This window comes from Amia ocellicauda, chromosome 21 (genome assembly GCF_036373705.1).
Source record: "Amia ocellicauda isolate fAmiCal2 chromosome 21, fAmiCal2.hap1, whole genome shotgun sequence".
NCBI lineage: Eukaryota > Metazoa > Chordata > Actinopteri > Amiiformes > Amiidae > Amia > Amia ocellicauda.
The window spans coordinates 8,744,427-8,764,822 of NC_089870.1; the positions used below are offsets into that span (position 1 = coordinate 8,744,427).

Consider the following 20,396-nt stretch of genomic DNA (forward strand, 5'->3'; position numbering starts at 1 on the left):
ATAAATAACTGCCTCAAGATATATTGCCTTCTTGTAAGTAAACACACCCACTTTCAAATGATCTTAAGTTTATTATATGAGCATACATAATACAGAAGACATATGATAGTGTTCAATGCTTTGTGGATATTCCCTTCACTTCACTAGTCTGTGTGCCTCTAGTTTTGTCTGATTTCCAGCTTGTCTTCATTTACAGTGTCTCTACAAAACAATGTCCACATCACCAGCATGTTCACGAAAGCAGAATTCTTCATTTCAGAATTAAAACTCCTGTTTTTTGCACTAACTGTATGCATTGATACAGCTGTTATGTCATGAGATTGGAACAGGACTGGCAACATTTATATTTTTAAGTCTTACAAACGTATGAACTTCAGTGGAACAGCAGGCGTTTAAATCAGTGTATTCTCACTGATGTCCTGCCACTCACTTTCCAGGGATCTTTAAGGTGAGGGCAGTTTTCATAGTGTTATTGCTGCCACGGGGCTTCTGTTTTGAACGGTTGATACAGAAATGGTCATATGACTTGACAGTACAAAACTTCAAAAACACAGGATGCTGTTTGTACACTTTACGTTTCACTGACTGCCTTGTTTTCAGTGAATCCCACCGAAATACATGATCATAAATTATATTGCATGGTTCCTTAGGCAGCAGCCCATCCCTCACAGGACTAAATCTAGCTTTTACTTAAGTGATCACTACTCGGCGTAATGCAGATAAGGTGATTATAACAACATGGGAATTAGAACATGGGCCTACAGTAAAGGCAGCTTAGCCAAATGGTTCCCTCTACTAGCCAGCAGCAGCACTGAACTATGGGAAAGGAATGCACAGCTATTACAGTACAAAGATAGCCTCCCTCTCAAATAAAATACTTTCTAGATGGCTCAAAGCTTAGGGAGCCAACCGAGACGGACTCATTTATCAGGGTTTTGTCCAACTGGTCAGAATTTGAACTGGTTTGTCAAAGAACACAGCTTTTTTCATTATACACTATTAGTGTCAAGGTTTGAGGACACTGCTAGCTGCCTCTTATGGTTCTTTGCATTTTTCCTGCACTATATTTCATCATTTACAATTCAAAGTGAAATTGATATGCCTCCGCTCATAAGCAAAATATCAGTCATTTCACAGGTCAAATATAGATATAATTTATATGAAAGGGGCTGCTATCTGTGAGGTTAAGGGAAGACTGTTCCAGGAGCACTCCAGATACACAGGAGCACACAAAGTAATTGCAGTATCACTTTTTCACAGTTAGCAATGATGGAGAACTCAATGATTGAACTCCAATGATCCTACATTACAATCTCCAAAATAGTTTTGTAATTGCAGTAATAGTCTAATCTTCTTGTGCATTACAGCACCCAAGAACAGTAATGTAACCCCCTTTTCAAGCCAATCTCTGCTTCAATATTGACTTCAGAATATATGATTGGAGGGGGGGATTTGGAACATTTTGGAGAAGTTCATGGAGCAATGAATATTTGTTTTTTTCAGTATGCAGCAGTGAAAAAATACACATAAAAATGAAGTTTGCAAAGGAAAACAGCAAAGATTCAGGGAAGTGAAGATATATAAACTTTCAATTCACTATCCTATTTTTTTTGGGGGGGTGGGAGTACTTTTGCTACAAAGCTGAAAGGCTAAAAACAGTGAACCGTTACATTTTATGTCTGTGCAGAGTACCCACTGCACACTGGGTTATACCATTACTGCTAAAGGATGAAGACGGGGGGGAGGGGATTCACTCTATAGTCCAACGGTTGGAGGTGGGGGAAGCTGCCCGGATGCCCTGCTAGAGCTCTCCAGGTTTCTGGTTACAGTTAATGCAGACTCGCACAGGGTGGTCCCAGCCCCGCGAAGGCACAGCCCGGCGCTCGGGGGAGCAGTCGGCACACACCCCCTGCCCGCAGGCGCGGCAGTGGTGCTTGGACAGCTTGGGTGTGAACTCCCGCTGGCAGTGATGACAACTCAGAATGTCCTGGTCAGGCACCCAGTAGGCAGGCCTCGCCGCATCCTTCACCAGGCCTGAGAGAGAGACACACACACATTGTGGATATGGATATGCAGCTTCAAATTAATAAAAACAAAGCAGTAGAAACTATCATAAATACAGAAAACTTCAGTCACACATCTCCGTCCTCTAGCATTTCCAACTTTCACCATTAATTCAACAATACCCCCTCTTGGCCGGCAGGTGGCAGTATCAGTTCATAGTGTGTGTACAGGCCTTGCTTGAAAAACAGCATGGCTGGATAAATCTGTATCTTTATACTAAGAACTGGATACATACTCGGATTTTACTACAGTAACCAATTTCTTTACTGCTTCAAACCTCCACATCTACTAGGGCTAAATGTGTAGTCTTTCATCTTTGTCTGACGGAAATGATTAAAGATTTATTTTCCCCCCCAAACTCGCTTTGTTCGCTTTATTTAGTTCTGCCATGGGTAGTCTGCAGTGTTTTTGTATTTTAAACATGCCCTTACAGCAGCGTTTTATATTTAGCTTCTAATAATAGATTGTTTACTAGTTTTATTGAGTCATCTTAATTTTGTGGTGCCCATTTCGAGCCTTAAACAAAATATAGCAGCTATAACTTGGTTACACTCTCGAGTGAACCGATTCAGAGCAGTCACCTACCCAAGGGGAAGTCTATGGCAGTGACCACAGCACCCAGTGTGTTCTGAACGGCCTCCCCCATTTTCCTTGCGATCAGAGTGCCCCCCTCCTCATCCTCCAGCTCAGACTCCAAGAGCTCTGTATGGAGTATTAAAAAAAGACAGTTGTGACTTAACAACAGACTGGCCACAATGTGGTCACATGCATGAGAGACAGTTATGCTTTAGATATCTCGCAATCCCAATACACAAACATCCACAAGAGCAGATATGAGCTTAACAGCATCACACAGGCATTAGCTCAGCCGGTTAAATAAAATGCATGCATCTCCCCAGTTTCTCACCTGGCCGGATGCCTCTCTGTTCGAAGCAGGAGTCGCAGACACGAACGGGAGCCAGGCCCCAGCCTCGCTCGGGGACCGGCCGGGATTTGGAGGAGCAGCAATCGCAGAAACCCTCTCCACAGGCCCGACAGTGGTGCTTCGTGTCGTTGTCCTGGAACGTGATGCTGCACTTGTGACATTTCTGTCAACCAAGAGAAACATAAATTATTAAGCAGTTTGACCTCCCAAAGGCCGCCCAATCAGAATCGCTGTGTTGGTTTGAACAACATCCCCATCATCAAGGGCAACAGGATCTTGTTAGGTCTTATCAGCACATAAAACCCATCAGACATACTCTGCTACATCTAGTATTGTGGCTTGAATCGTGGACTCCACATGGAGTGATAGGCAATGACTGGATGCCCTGATTGACACATTTCAGTGCAGTGACAAAGCACAGATGGAGGGAACACACAGAAGAGTGCAGGACAGGGCAGTGGAAGATCTGTTCCAAAAGGGACTCACGAGAATCAGGGAGTTGGGCTTCCAGTAGGCTGGGGCGATTTGGTCTGTGAGCCAGGAGGTGACGGCCTTGGCTGGTTTGACGCTGAGCTCAGAGACAGACTGAGCCATGAAGTTCACTCCATCCAGCAGCCTCTGAGCTGCATTGTTGTTGTCCTTCAAGAAGCCGTCAGACTGACAGGGAGAAGAGATTCTGTGAGTACCGGTCTCACACTGACAGAGGCTGGGGGGGGGCGGTGCTGGTACATTAAAGAAAAGGTCTGGCCACTATAGTGAACTCAAAGGGTTTGGTTTTGTATTCATGAAGTAAAACATCTACTGATCTAAAGATAATGCTCTAGAAAGAGGTAAATTGGTATTTAAGATGCTTTAAAATGGTAATGCTCTGATAAGCACCACTTGAAAGGAAAGATACACATAGCAAAATTCTCCTACCCCAGGCCAGATGTGCTGAATTTCAGTGCGAACAACAGTGTCCACGGGATCCTGGTTCCCAAACCAGTACTGCCGGCTCCGGTATATCACCCCACAGTTGGGGCACTCGATCACGTACCTAAAACCACAGCTAGGTCAGCTCCTGAATGCTTCAGTACACTTGAGTCATGCTACCTTACATGGTAACAATAACAATTTTATATTTTCTTTTCTCAATAGTCATTGCTGGTCACATATAATTGAAAACAGTTATCCTCAACCTGACTCTCTGATCTGTATTTCATTTGTTTTATTATAAACTGATCTCGAATGTGATGGTGGTCTGATCAGAAATGGAAGCCAAACTGTGAAGGTTTACTTCAATTTGTCAAATAACACATTAGACACGCTGTCCACCCCTCCCTCCTCAACCCCCCACTATCAGGCCAGACAGACACTCACCCAGACCAGGCATATCTGGCCAGGCCAAACCAGGGGGAGTCTGAGGAAGCAGAGGTCTTGGGAACGACAATCACCTCCTTCCCGGCTTCATAGCAGGCCTGCACAACACAGGACAGACACACAGTACAGGACACCTGTCAGGCCATTTCAGAAACACTGAAAATAATGGTGCAAACCTCCCGACAACAATCTTTCAGATCATGTAATGGAACCACATTTATTATGATCTTTCAAACAATGGCTTCATACTGGTCTGAGAAGAATAACTTGGCCATTAGCATGGACCAAGTACCCTCCCCTACTGTGTTACCATTCTTGTTCTTTTCGTTTCAGCTGACCATATGATTGGTTTTCGTTTCCAGTCTCAGAATCTGTATTAACCCATTCAAAATGTAGAATATGAGCTTTATAAAACCCTTGCAGCAATGAGACCCTGTCACAACTCACCTTGCAGGTGAAGACTCTGTTGTCATAATGCACTGAGTAGCGGCAGCGATGCTTGGCTTCATGACACACTCCCTCTCTCGTGTGATTCATGCTGTTCTTACAACCAGATCTGAAACGAAAGATCCAGCACTAGGGGTCTCTTAGTGAAAATGATCACATCCAATATAAATGAACACACGAATCCAGAGCACTCAATCATAGTCAATGAAGACTAGAAGACTACAGGATGTTTGGTCCAGTTTCAACATATAAATAAGTGTCAACATAACACACAGGTCACACCTTACTCGACTTACTTTAATTTCATAGAGTTAAAATGTGTTCATATGAACGATATTATACATATCCATACAGTGCCTATAGAAAGTCTACTGTCTGTTGCGTCAGTGTCTCAGAGTTGCATGCATTTAAATTATTTTTTTTTTCCACCTATCTACACACCATACTGCACTCTGTTAAGGGTAAAAGGTGTTTATTGCAGAAAAAAAACTTATATTAAAAATAAAAAAATGAATTATAAGACTCCACCACCGTGAGTTATTGCTTGGTGGAAGCAGCTTTTGCAGCAATTACAGTTGTAAATCTGTTAGGATAGGTTTCTACCAACTCTGCACACCTAGATTTGGCAATATGTGACCATTCTTCTTTACAAAACTGTTCAAGCTCTGTCAGTCCTTGGGCAGCGTTGATGGACAGAAATCTTCAAGTCATGCCATTCATTTTCCCTTCTATCCTGACAAGTGTCCCAGTCCCTGCTAATGGGAAACATCCCCATAACATCATGCTGCCCCACCATGGTTCACAGTAGGGATGGTGTTCTTTGGGTGACGTTATGCAAAACATAAAGCTTCCTATTTAGGCCAAAAACATTTTGCCACATGGCTACAGAATCTCCTGAGTGTTTTCTTGTATACTTCAAATGGGATTGAAGGTGGGTTTTCTTGAGTATCATACAGGCCAGGTTTGTGGAGTGCTTGGAATATTGTTGTCAGATCCACACTTTGATCAGTCTTGAACAAAAAAGCCTATATCTTTTGCAAAATTGCTATCGGCCTCTTGGTAGCCTCTCTGATCTCGTTCTTGCTCGGTCATCCACTTTGGAGGAATGGCCTGTTCTAGGCAGGGTCTCGGTAGTGCCATACACCATCCACTTATTAATAATCATCTTGAACATGGTCAATTTTTATCCTGAAAACATGTGTATCACTACAATTGAACGCAGGTGGAGGCCACTTAACTTGCTGTGTGATTTTGAAGTCGATTGCTTTTTTGTTTTGTCATTTTGTTTTTAAATTTCTAGAACATTTATTTCACTTGAAAGTCTTGGGGTTGTATTATTATTATTATTTTAATTCCAGGGTATAAGGCAAGAAGTGGTGAAGTCTTTCTATAGGCACTGTATTTATCATGTTTTTCTCTCAGCGTGCCGAGGACTCACCCGCAGCTGAGGCAGAGGCTGGAGCAGGTGAAGTACTCGTCGGGGAAGAAGGAACTGTGGGCCAGGTGCTCGTCAGGAATCTCCCCACTGAAGCGCTCGCTCAGAGCCTGAGGACAGAGCACCGCTGAAGCCACAGATACTCAGCAACACAAACAGAGCTGTGCAGTGGGAATATTATTTCCATTACTGCTAATGACACTGCTGCAGGTTGCTATGACCCAAATGAACACCAGTGAGCATGTCATAGAACATGTTCACGAAGCACATTATTAGCAGCATGGTATGCTTACTGTGGGAAATATCCTCATTGAAAAATAACCGAGATATCAATGTGTTTACATACACCCCTGAAAGTCTCCCACATTGGTCAGTGAGTAGACAATGGCTTGGGTCACTAGCAGTTTGTTTAGTTTAGTTATGATAATTGAAAAATGAACAGAAATAGGCAAGAACCATTGATACGAAGAGAGAGATCAAGTGCACTCTCGGTTAATTAACCAAAAGCTTAACTGAACTCATAATTTTGTTAATTTGACTCTTAAAGTGTTGTAACTTTTGGACAAAACTAGCAGGACATTCGGCCACCAGGACCAGGGACCCAATGACTTATAAAGACACGTTCTCCAGCGAGACACACAGGAGTACAGGCGCACCAGACCTGCAGAGCCTTGAAGATGACGCGGGGGGAGCGTGGAGAGCGCATGGTGTTGTTGCTGAGTTGATGCTCCAGATTGCGGAGGAGCCCGCTGAAGTCAGTGGGGGGGTTGTAGGTGCGCGTGCCACGGTATTGGATGGAGCTGAACGCCTCTGGGAGACGCCCCAGCTTCCTGAAGCGATCATGTAGCAGCCGCTCCACAGACTCGGACGGCTTGTCTGAAGAGCAGAGGAAAGGAGTAACTGTTTATGTTATCTTGACTTACATAACTAAATAAATAAACATTGCTGATGGACACTCCAGCCCACTGACCTGATCCCAACAGCTTGGTGTGGACAGTCTCATGGAAGATGATGACAGCCGGCCCCAGGGTGGAGAGGGGCACATCCAGGCCACAGCGGGCAGTGGTGGCCTTCAGTTCCTTGGTGAAGTGCTTCAGGTAGGCATCTGAGGCATCGCCAAGGAACTTAAAGAGGTCATCGTGGAGACGGTCGGCGTGTGTGCGATAGATGACAAGGTCGGACACAGCTAGGACCTTCAAGAGCAGCCGTGTGCGCTGGCCCAGGTTGGCACTAGCTCCCAGCAGCCCTTCAGTGTCAATCACCACCACGCTGTGTACGGGGTCCAGTGCCGCCCACACTCCGACAGTACAGGACTCCTGGGTAGGGGATGTCTGGAACACCTCCCTGCCCAGGAAGAAGGTGTGATTTAGCGTATGGGACTTGCCTTCCCCAGTGTTGCCAAAGATGGACACCACCTTCAGGAGTTCATCTGGTTTGCAGTCCAGCTTCTTGACAAACTCATCTTCATCCTTCACCTGAGGAGAGAGAGACCACATGGCTGAGTAATCTCTAGTATCTCTTAACATCCTTTCAAAACGAAGGCAGGCCACGAAAAGAGAAGAAAAGTAAAGATCAATCAAACAGGACACTGAACTGTCTGACAACCATCTCCCCAACCTCCACACACACACACACACAAACCTGTATCTCCTCGTTCTCGTCCACCAGAAGGAAGCTGCAGACTTTTTCAAGAAGCTTGGCCTTCTGTACCTCTGTGTCATCCACCCCCACCCCAAGACCTGTCTCTCGGGCCTGGCACGGGGGGTAAGGGGTAAGTGGGTGTTTCCTTTTGTTCACCCCACTGTGGCTTCTCTTTTGGCAATCCAGGCACAGGTTAGTCTTGCAGCCCTGGCAACGCACCACCGCCCTCTGCCGACCCCCATTACGTGGGCTGCCCGTGCCCCCTTTGCAGGTGTCGCAGAAGGGCACGTGCCCAGGACCGATCCGTATCCGTTCGTGGTTTTTCAGGCGTTCCTGGCGGTGGAGCTCCTGCTCACAGCGAACGCACTGCAAACTGCCACACTCGTCGCACTCGAACAGGGCCTCCTCAGAGCCCCCACACGCATAGCTCTCCTGGCACACCAGGGCAGTGTTTACCCCCTTTTCCGAGGACGGACCTTGGGCACTCATTGTTGCTAATATATCCTTATGCAATAGTCCTACGTTGAAAAAGTTATTACAACACCTATATTCTTCCTATATCACATACACAAGCAACTAAATCTTTTGCATATCCAAAGATATGATTTTTCAAAATTAATCCTTTTGCAAGTGTGCGTGTGTTTTTTGCTTTTAAGTTTCTATATTTACTTAATTTTATTGTTGCTTTTTGTTTCCTATAACACTAAACTGACATCATCCCTTTTTGTGACGAAAATATGTAGGCCTACTAGTTGAATTTAAGAGAAATTACTTAAATAAGGTAACATGGCATTATTTTATTGTAAAAAAAATAAAAAACTTTGCATAGCTTATCTTAGTTTATTAAATCAATTAATGTTTACTTATTATTAGACAACTAAATTGAAGCAGATGGGAAAATAAATATAAAAAGATGGCACAGTGTTTAGTATTTTTAAACGGCCCAGTTCTGTACTGCCAAATTCAGAACTGAGAGGTTTACAATTTGTAAAATATACCTTCACCCCCTTGAATTTATTACAGTTAAGTTTTTAAAAGCATGATTTTCTAACTAGGTCTTGGTTTTATATAGCACTGGAAAACTACAGTTCTCTAAAAACGCTTAAAAAAACAACCAAACCCAGCAGACAGCTGAGACAACACCGTCCTAATCCAATTGCACAATTTTAAGGCAGCCCAGTTCTGAATAACATCAACCATCCAAAGACAAGATTAACATCTATGATATAACCATAAATAATGTACCTGAAATGCGTAATTACGACGACACGTTACACATTAAAAATATATTTATCCAGCATTAAAAAAAAAACTATTCTGTTGTAAATACATGTATTAAAACGTAAACATAAATAAATAAGGTTTACCGTTTTATGATAAATCGCTGAATATTAAAGAAACGATGAGAATCAGTACAGTTAGGTACTATATATATACATGTATATACATTTTAAAAAACACAGAAAAACGAAAGTAGATGTTTACACAACAACAAAAACACAGTCGCCCTGTATAACTAGATAGTGACTCAGGAATCCTTTACCGGTCCGTTTCATGGAGGCTTTTTTCCTACAACAATAAATAAACCCTAACACCTGTTAAAGACAGCAAATTTATGAAAACCTTAATAAAGTGCGCTTAAACATATAAAAGGCATTGTTTTACGTTAAAGTGTCCCCCTCCCTGGTAGAGCTCATAATGTTGTTGCCAGGTCAGATCAGCTGATCCGGTTATTTTCAGTCGCAGGTCAAAGGTCAGGGAGGAGAGCTCTGCTTCCCTCTGCATTATGGGAAATGTAGTGTTTCGTACTATAATAAAGACCCAACGGTGGACAGATTTTTTTTAATTATCATTATTTTAATTAAATAGGTCATATTTAGTTGATTAGAGTTTGAACTATTCGAAACATTATAATCGTCCAAGGTAAACCATAATATATTAATGAATAATGCATGTGATTAATTACATAAGAACAAGTCTCATTCTTTTGGCTTTGTTTGTCTTTTTGGACATGCTTTGCTGCTGTTCCTCCTGAGACAGAATACACTTCCACAAGTGCAAATGTTCAGCAGATATTTTTTTTAATGCAAACCATGACTGACACATTGTGTGTGTCTTTTCATTCAGTTTGGGGTAGTGACATTTTTTAGTGATTAACACTTTTTGTAACCACACATTGCAAGAACTACATCCCCCATGGTCGTGGCTTATTACGTCATATCTGTGCGTCGCCTCAAGTCAAAACAAAGCGAATAGCCTTTAAAATAAGCCGTGTGGGAAGGTTACCTTGGTTATGTGTTGTAAGATAATAAAAGGCAGACTTTTGCTTTCGTAGAAGTATTGGGAATATCATCAATGCAGACACAGTGGGTGGTTTTTATAAAGGCGAAAACCATAAGTGATGCGAAGTTGCAGTGTGAGTCGGCTGGTTGAAGTGTGTCGTGTATTTATTTTAAAGCACGTTTAAGTAGTCGCTGAAGTACGCAGGATGTCGGGAGATAAGTTCTCTGATATAAACGGCAATACGATATTGCTTGATTGTCAAAACCACACCAGTTTTTGCAGGGAATTCACCGTGAGTGCTGCCAAGGTGTCTTTCCGCAAGGTGATGGCGTACACATGCTCCGTGTGGCTCACTGCCTATGCCATCTTTCTGCTGACTGACGTAAGTACTGTATTCAAACAGAGTTAGTGTAACGTTTAGCACACTGACTTCACGTGTGTGTGTGTGTGTGTGTGTGTGTGTGTGTGTTTGAAATTATATATACAGCTCTGGAAAAAATGTAGACCACTGCAAAATTATCAGTTTCTCTGGTTTTACTATTTATAGGTATGTGTTTGGGTAAAATTAACATTTTTGTTTTATTCTATAAACTACTGACAACATTTCTTCCAAATTCCAAATAAAAATATGAATGGAATGGAATGGCAGCCATACATGTTGAGATGCTGATTTAAGAAAAAAATGCAGTGGTCTCTTTTATGTATATACAGCTCTAGAAATAATTATTTAATACTCTCTATTTATATCTGTGCATGTTACATATGAAAACTTGCCCAATAAGGGTAAGTGTATGTAAGGGTATGTCCTCTTATTGAAAAATACTCTTATTTCCCACTCAATTTATTTCCAAAAATAGATTTTAAAACCATAAATGTACAATGACGGGCAATTGGGTTCCCCCATTTGACACAGCTAAGTGAAATGTTATTTACTGTCTTGCAGAACACCACTGTATTGTCAGGAGCCATCTTTGTCACTCTTGTGGGGATGATGCTTCATCTCCACTTTGTGAAGATAGACCACGAGTCTGTGCTCATCATCGGCTCTCTGGGGATTCAGATGTCCTCCTCTTACGCCTCAGGGAGAGAGAGCACCACCTTCATAGAGATGGGCAAGGTCAAAGACATTGTCATTAATGAGGCCATTTATATGGTAAGTAGGGCAGACAATGTATATATAATAATATATCCACCTGACTCTTTTATTTTTTAATGTATTCATAAAAGTCTTTATGTAATACACATTTGTGCTAATGTGCTAATCATGGATGTATGGGTATTTTAATACTAATTTCCTAAGCATAAGTTTTATCTTATGATGTATATTTTCTGTCCATGCAATTAACTATTTTCTCATTATATTTAAATTATTATATATGTATCTATATGTATATATACAGTGCCTATAGAAAGTGTACATTCCCCTTTCCATATTTTCACCTTTTGTTGCCTCATAGCCTGGATTAAGGTTTAAATTAATTATTAATAATATATTCAATTTATCCACGCATCCTACCCCACTAGACATTTTTAGGAAATGAATTGCAAATAAAAACTGACAAATGAAAAATGAATGGAGCAAAGTACAGAAAAGTCCTTGAGACAAACCTGTTGCCCTCTGCAAGAAAGCTGAAATTGGGACAAAAGTTCACCTTTCAGAATGACAATGACCCAAAGCACACAGCCAAAACTGCACCAGAGTGACTAAGGAACAAAAAGTAAAATGTCCTAGTCAGAGACAATGGAATCCAATCCAATGGAAATTTTGTGGCATGATTTAAAGGCACTGTACATATAAGAACATAAGAAAGTTTACAATCGAGAGGAGGCCATTCGACCCATCATGCTCGTTTGGTGTCCATTAATAACTGAGTGATCCAAGGATCCTATCCAGTCTATTTTTAAATGTTCCCAAATTTTCAGCTTCAACCACATCACTGGGGAGTTTGTTCAGGTTGTGATGACTCTCTGTGTGAAGAAGTGTCTCCTGTTTTCTGTCTTGAATGCCTTGAAGCCCATTTTCCATTTGTGTCCCCTTGTGCATGTGTCCCTGCTGATCTGCAAAAGCTCCTCTGGTTTGATGTGGTCGATGCCTTTCATGGTTTTGAAGACTTGAATCAAGTCCCCATGTAGTCTCGTCTGTTCCAGGGTGAAAAGGTTCAGTTCCCTCAGTCTCTCAGTAGGACATTCCCTTCAAACCTGTAATGAGTCTGGTTGCTCTCCTCTGAACTGCCTCTAGAGCAGCGATATCTTTCTTCTTCTTCTTCTTCTTCTTCTTCTTCTTCTTCTTCTTCTTCTTATTTCTTGGCAGACGCCCTTTTCCAGGGCGACTTACAACATAAGTGCAAAAATACAGTTAAGTAAAAGGCATCAATCATTACAAATTCAATTTAACTAAAACATAGCAATTCAAAATATAATACATTTTACAACTTCCAATGTACAATTTACACAGGCAAGTTGTAACGTTTCTCAAAGGCAAGGTGTATAGATCCAAGTGCAGGCTCTTTAGTAGCAAAGCAGAAAGGCAAACAATCCAAGAGGGGAAATCCAGAAGGGAAAACAGGAACAGTTCAGGGTCACTCGATCAGGCAAACAGGTTAAACTGGGAGATCCAAAAGAGGTGGTCAAGGACAAGAAAACAGGAGTCTAAACACGGTAGGTAAACAAAGAAGAATGCTGAGAAATGTTTCGGGAGAGAAGACAAGACTTAGCGATTATACTATGGAACAAAGGGGTTTATATACTGTGTTTAGGGAGAAAGGGATGACTGGGTAAAGGGTGAAAGACCAATGGGGAGAGGGGAAAGACAGAACAAGTGCACGTGAATAGAAGGAATGTAATGTGACTGATTGATCTGTGAACTGAGAGAAAGAAGCACAGGGATTAATACTCGGGAGAGAGACCTCTGGTGGTGAGCTGAAGGAATAGCAGGTGAGACCGTGTTACAAGTACAGTAAGTGAGGTCCTACATCCTGGACGGTAATAGCTAAGTGCTGTCAAGATGTAGGATCACAGTCAAGGGCTACGGGAAAGGGAGCAAGGAGGAAAACAAATCGAAAACACGAGAAGCATAATAAAACTGTGAAGTGCTATCTAGCGGGGATAAAAGGACTAATATTACAAGTACTGTCGGAAAAGATGTGTCTTGAGTATGCGCCGGAAGGAGGTCAAGGACTCTGCTGTTTTGACTTCGGTGGTCAGGTCGTTCCACCATTTAGGGGCCAGGGATGAGAAGGAGCGGGCTCTGGAGGAAGGAGAGTGGAGAGGTTAGTCTTTTGGCACTGGAGTGGATGTATGGAGGGACGAGTGTCTGAAGGTAACTTGGTGCAGTGTGGTCGAGACAGCGGTAGGTGAGGGTCAGTGTTTTGAACTGAATGCGTGCTGGTATCGGGAGCCAGTGGAGGGAGCAGAGCAGTAGAGTAGCGTGTGCGAATCAGGGCAGAGAGAATACCAAACGAGCCGCAGAGTTCTGGATGAGCTGGAGTGGGCGGAAGAGGCGAGAAGGGAGAGGGTCCAGGGCACACGTTGTAGGTTTGTGATGTAGGAGGAGAGCAGAAACTTCAGCATCTGAGGGAGGTGAGAATGAAGAAAAGGAAGCTTGATCGGTGGGAGGTTTGGGTGTGATGGGAGAGGAAGTGTGGAGCCCAGAACTGTACACAGTATCCAGATGAGCTCTAACTAGTGCATTGTACAGTCTGAACATCACTGCCCTTGTTCTCAATTCTACACTTTTGACAATATACCCTAACATCCTGTTTGTCTTTTTTATTGCCTCCCCACATTGTTTGGCTGGAGAAAGTAAGGAGTCCACGTAGACTCCTAGGTCTTTCTCGTGCGATATTTCATCTAGTTCTATTTTTCCCATAGTGTAATTATAGTGGACATTTTTGTTACCTGCGTGTATTACCTTGCACTTGTCCACATTGAATTTCATCTGCCAGGTGTCGGCCCACAACTGAATATTATCTAAGTCCCTTTGAATAGCTTGTGCTGCCGATATTGTATCTGCTGAGCCACCTATTTTAGTATCATCTGCAAATTTGACAAGTTTGCTAACTATCCCATAGATTACAAAAAGCATAGGCCCTAGTACAAAAAGCAAAGGCCCTAGTACTGATCCCTGTGGAACTCCACTAACAACCTCACCCCAGTTAGAAGCGACTCCTCTAATCGACACCAACCAGTTCATAATCCATCTACTTACATTACCCTGAATGCCTACAGCTTCCAATTTGAGGATCAGTCTTTGGTGTGGAACCTTATCAGAAGCTTTTTGAAAATCTAAGTATATCATATCATATGCTTTCACATGATCTACAGCTGCAGTTCTGATCTGATCTCATGATCTGCCTCGTCTAAACCCATGTTGACTATCTCCAAGAATATGGTTTTCATTAAGATGCTCCTCTATTTTCTGTCTAATCATTTTTTCCAACATTTTACAAGTGATGCAGGTGAGACTGATTGGTCTGTAATTTCCTGGCTCAGTTTTGTCCCCTTTCTTGTGGATTGGTATGACATTTTCTGTCTTCCTGTCAGTGGGCATATCCCCTGTTCTAAGTGTCATTTGGCCTATAAATAATTTCCCTTGTTTTTTAAATTACTGTTGGAAATATACCATCTGGCCCAGGTGATTTGTTTGTTTTTAATTCTGCTCGTCCTTTTAGTACCTCCTCCTCATTTATCCTGATCTCTCTTAGGGTTTGACTGGACTGATTGTTAACCTGTGGCATGTTATCCGTTTTTTCTTTTGTAAAAACCTCTGTGAAATACTCATTTAGAACATTTGCTACATCTTGTTCATTTTCCAAGATACTTCCATTATTGCCCTTTAGCTGTTTCACTTCCTCCTTTATTGACCTCTTGCTGTTTTGCATTAGTTTTAGCTCCAAGAGCTATGATTCTTTGTATTTCCCTCTTTGCTTTCCTGATCCCTTTCTTAAGATCTCTTTGCAGCTCAACATATTGTATGTATTTTGTTTCGTCTCTATTCCTTTTGTATGTGCTATACAACATTTTCTTTCTCGATATTTTTGTGCATACCTCTATTACCATTTAATGTTTTTTGGTCCTCAATTTGCTAAGTTTTGGTACAAATTGCTCCTGAGCCTCAAGTAGTATATTCTTAAAATATAACTATCCATTTTCAACTGAATCTGTATCCAGTGTGCTCCAGTCTACCTCTTCTAAGTGCCGTCTCATACCTTCAAGGTTTGCTTTTCTAAAATTGTAGACCATTGTTTTAGACTTGGTCCTTGTTTTTTGAAAGTATGCCTCAAATCTAACCATATTGTGTTCACAATTTGCCATTGGTTCTCTAACTAGTGTCCCTCTGACTCTATCTTTGGTCATTTGAAAAGTCAATGCATGCACTCTCCCTGGTTGGTTCCCTGACAAATTGAGTTAGAAAGCAGTCATTTACCATCTCAACCATCTCTATTTCTGCTTCTGTAGTCCCAACCGGGCTTTCCCAGTCTATGTTTGGGAAATTGAAATCCCACATTATAACAGCCACATCCTTGCTACATGCAGTCCTGATTATACTGTACAATGCAACATCTTTCTGAATATCTGAGTTTGGTGGCCTGTAACACACTCCTACCACTAATCCTCCAGATCTCTTGTTCAAAAGTTTCACCCACAAAGATTCTGTTCCTTTACTGGGATCTAATAGGAGTTATTCTGCCTGAATGTCATTTTTCACATACACTCACCTAAAGGATTATTAGCTCACCTAAAGGATTATTAGGAACACCTGTTCAATTTCTCATTAATGCAATTATCTAACCAACCAATCACATGGCAGTTGCTTCAATGCATTTAGGGGTGTGGTCCTGGTCAAGACAATCTCCTGAACTCCAAACTGAATGTCTGAATGGGAAAGAAAGGTGATTTAAGCAATTTTGAGCGTGGCATGGTTGTTGGTGCCAGACGGGCCGGTCTGAGTATTTCACAGTCTGCTCAGTTACTGGGATTTTCACGCACAACCATTTCTAGGGTTTACAAAGAATGGTGTGAAAAGGGAAAAACATCCAGTATGCGGCAGTCCTGTGGGCGAAAATGCCTTGTTGATGCTAGAGGTCAGAGGAGAATGGGCCGACTGATTCAAGCTGATAGAAGAGCAACTTTGACTGAAATAACCACTCGTTACAACCGAGGTATGCAGCAAAGCATTTGTGAAGCCACAACACGTACAACCTTGAGGCGGATGGGCTACAACAGCAGAAGACCCCACCAGGTACCACTCATCTCCACTACAAATAGGAAAAAGAGGCTACAATTTGCACAAGCTCACCAAAATTGGACAGTTGAAGACTGGAAAAATGTTGCCTGGTCTGATGAGTCTCGATTTCTGTTGAGACATTCAGATGGTAGAGTCAGAATTTGGCGTAAACAGAATGAGAATATGGATCCATCATGCCTTGTTACCACTGTGCAGGCTGGTGGTGGTGGTGTAATGGTGTGGGGGATGTTTTCTTGGCACACTTTAGGCCCCTTAGTGCCAATTGGGCATCGTTTAAATGCCACAGCCTACCTGAGCATTGTTTCTGACCATGTCCATCCCTTTATGACCACCATGTACCCATCCTCTGATGGCTACTTCCAGCAGGATAATGCACCATGTCACAAAGGTCGAATCATTTCAAATTGGTTTCTTGAACATGACAATGAGTTCACTGTACTAAACTGGCCCCCACAGTCACCAGATCTCAACCCAATAGAGCATCTTTGGGATGTGGTGGAACGGGAGCTTCGTGCCCTGGATGTGCATCCCACTAATCTCCATCAACTGCAAGATGCTATCCTATCAGTATGGGCCAACATTTCTAAAGAATGCTTTCAGCACCTTGTTGAATCAATGCCACGTAGAATGAAGGCAGTTCTGAAGGCGAAAGGGGGTCAAACACAGTATTAGTATGGTGTTCCTAATAATCCTTTAGGTGAGTGTATAATGCTACCCCACCCCCTCTTTGATTTTGCCTGTCTCTCCTAAACTGTGTGTATCCTTCCAACTTGTATTCATCCCCATAATTTTCTGTAAGCCATGTTTCTGTCACTCCTACAACATCATTGTCACACGCCAGCACTGTGGCTTCTAAGTCTAACATCTTGTTCCTTGTACTCCTGGCATTGAGGTACAAACATTTCAGGACTTTCCTACTAGCAGGTTCCCTTTGTTTTCTTTCCTTGGGGGAACATCTCCCATTGTCAGAGCTCCCTGCCCCCCTGGTCCCTAGTTTAAATTATTCTCAATTTCTCTGCACATATGGTCTCCCAGTGCATTAGCCCCCCTTAGGTTTAGATGTAGATCGTCCAGTTTGTACAGGTCCCTTCTATCCCAGAAGAAAGACCAATGCTCCATAAACCTAAACCCCTCTTCCCTACACCAAGATTTCAACCACGTTAAACTTTCTAATCTCTGCCTGTCTCCCTGGATATGCACGTGGTACTGGAAGTATTTCAGAGGAAACTTCCGTGGAGGTTCTGTTCTTTAGTTTTGTTGCTAACTCTTTAAATTTGTCTTGCAGAACCTCTGTCCTACCTTTTCCTATGTCATTGGTTCCAATGTGGACACTGACCAGTGGATTCCCCCCGGCTTTGGCCAGTAGCCCGTCTACTAGTTTAGGGAGATCTGCAACCTGAGCACCAGGCAGGCAAGATACCATGCGGGTCTCCTTATCACTAGAACACACTGTGTGATCTACGTCTCTAAGAATTGAGTCTCCTACTATAACTACCTCCCTCTTCTGGGGGGGGAGTGGGCACCATGGTGCTCTGTTGCTCAACTGCCCCCCATCACCCTCTGAGCTGTCATTGTCCAACTCCGTGTCCAGCAGATGGAACCTGTTGGGCAATTCTATCTCTTGGGGTGTTTCTAGGGGTTGTGCACGCCCTGTTCTGCGGTTACGACCTACTGTAAACCAGCAGTTCTCTATATGCTGTCCTGCTCTGAGGTCTCAACTCTCCTAGGTTTTGACGTGCACACCATCTCTCTCATGGGCTGATTGACCAGTTCTTCTATATACCTAATACAGCGCAGATCGACAAGCTGAGCCTCAAGATCACGAATCTTGATCTCTAGGATTTCAATATACTGACAGCGTTGGCAAATGAAACCTTCTTGGATGAGTTCATCCAGGAAGGCAATCATTTGGCAAACCTGACACTGTAGTGGCCACATGCTTCTAAATGATTTTATTATTATTATTATTATTATTATTATTATTATTATTATTATTATTATTATTTTTGTCTCTTGGTTCCTGTTGCCTAGTCAACTGCTTAACTTTTATGACCGAGAAACAGCGCAGCTCTTTCTCAACAGCTGCTTTAAGTAGCTTTTGTCTACCTGCCCCCAATTCACACCTAACTGGCCCCACCTGCAACAGAATTCCTGCTAGTCCTTGACAAAATCTCTCTTCTACAACCTGTTTACTTTCATCAACTCACCAGCTGAACGAATTGACTTCAATTTAGGCAAACTACAGACAATGCTAACTTCATTTAAGGCAAACTTAAAACAAAATGAGGAATGCTAAGACTGGTCTGAAACTATCAATCAACAAGATGGCTGCCTCTCACCTGTACTTTCCTGTGTCTCTCTGTATGTATGTATACTCTTAAACAATTGTGCATTTGTTGTCATTTTGCTGTCTGATGTCACTTCTCTGCATTAATTTATATTTAACTATTTTGTTTTCACCTCATTTCAGCAAAGGGTGATTTACTACCTCTGTATATTATTAAAAGAAACTTCAGATCCTAATGGAGTCTCTGATGTCGTACCTCTTTTTCAGGTGAGATGAGCAAACACTCACAGATATTACATGTTTTAACAGGGTCTTAAATATAATTTGTAAGGGTTTCAAAACAATGTTTCTCATTTATTGCATAAAATTGATAGACATCATGTAAACTGTAGTTTGTGGGAATATTTTTTCTTTCTGCATAGAAAATAGATTTTCCGAATGACCTAAATCTGAGTCGCTAGAAGCAGTACGGTACTTCATTAGCCCAGCAGTTCGCACTCTTTGCTGTAAAGAACCAACTGCAGCATGTTCTATGGTTGATTTTTCTTTCTCCTTTCAGAGCTCTAAGCCACGCCTGAGTTGTCTGGTTAAAGTTTATAAAAGTTGTCAAGAGATTCTTGGACAGGCCTCAGAAAATGTTGCAAGGTAAGCAGTAGTGCCATTTTTATGTCATCAATATGTGCATTTCTTCTTGGGTCTTTTCATTGTATATTACTGATTTGATGTGCTAATTTCATAAGGTGTATACCTAGTAATCTGACCACTCCTCCTTGATAAACTATTCTGTGTTGCAGTTTTTAAGTGAAATCCAATTTTCAATACATTGGTCCTTTTCTCATTGTCTTCATTTTGTTCTACATTGGCTGTTCAAATGTTTAGCAAATAAGTACAAATGCAAAACAGATTGGCACCTGTTGTTTTTTTATGTCTTTTACTTCAGCTTGAAGTAGTATAATCCTGAACACTGAAGAGCTCCAGATGACAAATCGAGATCACTGTACTGTAGTCTGAGGACATACTGAAGGCAGTGCTCTCCGGACTAAAGTAATGATCACAAAATTGTATTTTGTTTTGTGTATTAGCCCTTGGATTTTTCACATTTAAAAATGGCTCAAACACAGGTAACATACACTTAATTAGAATTAGATCTCTTCATTTAATTACATACATTAGGGAGCTTATTTTATTATTTATTATAGTTTATTTCAATTGCACTGCTCAAAGGAATACCACATTCCATGAAAAATATAAATTTCACTGTGTAGATTAACTATATATGCAATGTCAAAATTCCTACATCTGTGCCATAGTGGAAAACACTACTATTCCATTTTGTATTGTACAATTTTTTTTAATGAATTTTCTCCTAATTAATAAATATGATATACCACTTTATACGTTTTATTTATTTCTCTAGGATACTTAATTTCTGCATAAAGAGAACATTTAAAATGTGTCATTATTTGATTAATTATATACACTATTGTTTAATTTACCCTCTACAGCAGTGATTCCCAAACCGGTCCTGGGGGACCCCCTACCCTGCTGGTTTTTGTTCCAACCGAGCTCTCAATAACTTAATTGAACCCTTTATTGAACTAATAATTTCCTAAATCAGAGACTTTTAATTATTTTAAACACTCGGGGTTTTAAGTTAAGTATAGAATTATATTAAGAAACGTATTGAAGAAACAACTATTTTCTTACA

The 20,396-nt window shown here is 41.7% G+C and overlaps 2 protein-coding genes across 2 annotated transcripts; one reads left to right on the plus strand and one right to left on the minus strand.

Annotated features, from left to right (window-relative positions):
• Window positions 1–51: 51 nt before the first annotated feature.
• zfyve1 (zinc finger, FYVE domain containing 1) lies at window positions 52–9,612 on the minus strand. The gene is made up of 11 exons (XM_066694806.1): window positions 7,872–9,612; window positions 7,201–7,705; window positions 6,892–7,106; window positions 6,234–6,340; window positions 4,796–4,904; window positions 4,349–4,446; window positions 3,908–4,025; window positions 3,476–3,646; window positions 2,972–3,152; window positions 2,650–2,766; window positions 52–2,034 (listed from the first exon to the last, which is right to left on the minus strand). The coding sequence occupies exons 1-11, from the start codon at window positions 8,358–8,360 to the stop codon at window positions 1,802–1,804; spliced, it is 2,343 nt and encodes a 780-aa protein (XP_066550903.1). The 5' UTR covers window positions 8,361–9,612; the 3' UTR covers window positions 52–1,801.
• Window positions 9,613–10,088: 476 nt separating this feature from the next.
• Window positions 10,089–20,083, plus strand: pigh (phosphatidylinositol glycan anchor biosynthesis, class H). Its single transcript, XM_066694808.1, has 5 exons — window positions 10,089–10,536; window positions 11,098–11,307; window positions 18,872–18,955; window positions 19,248–19,333; window positions 19,629–20,083. Exons 1-5 carry the CDS (start codon window positions 10,360–10,362, stop codon window positions 19,636–19,638), a joined length of 567 nt encoding a protein of 188 aa, XP_066550905.1. The 5' UTR covers window positions 10,089–10,359; the 3' UTR covers window positions 19,639–20,083.
• Window positions 20,084–20,396: the final 313 nt, after the last annotated feature.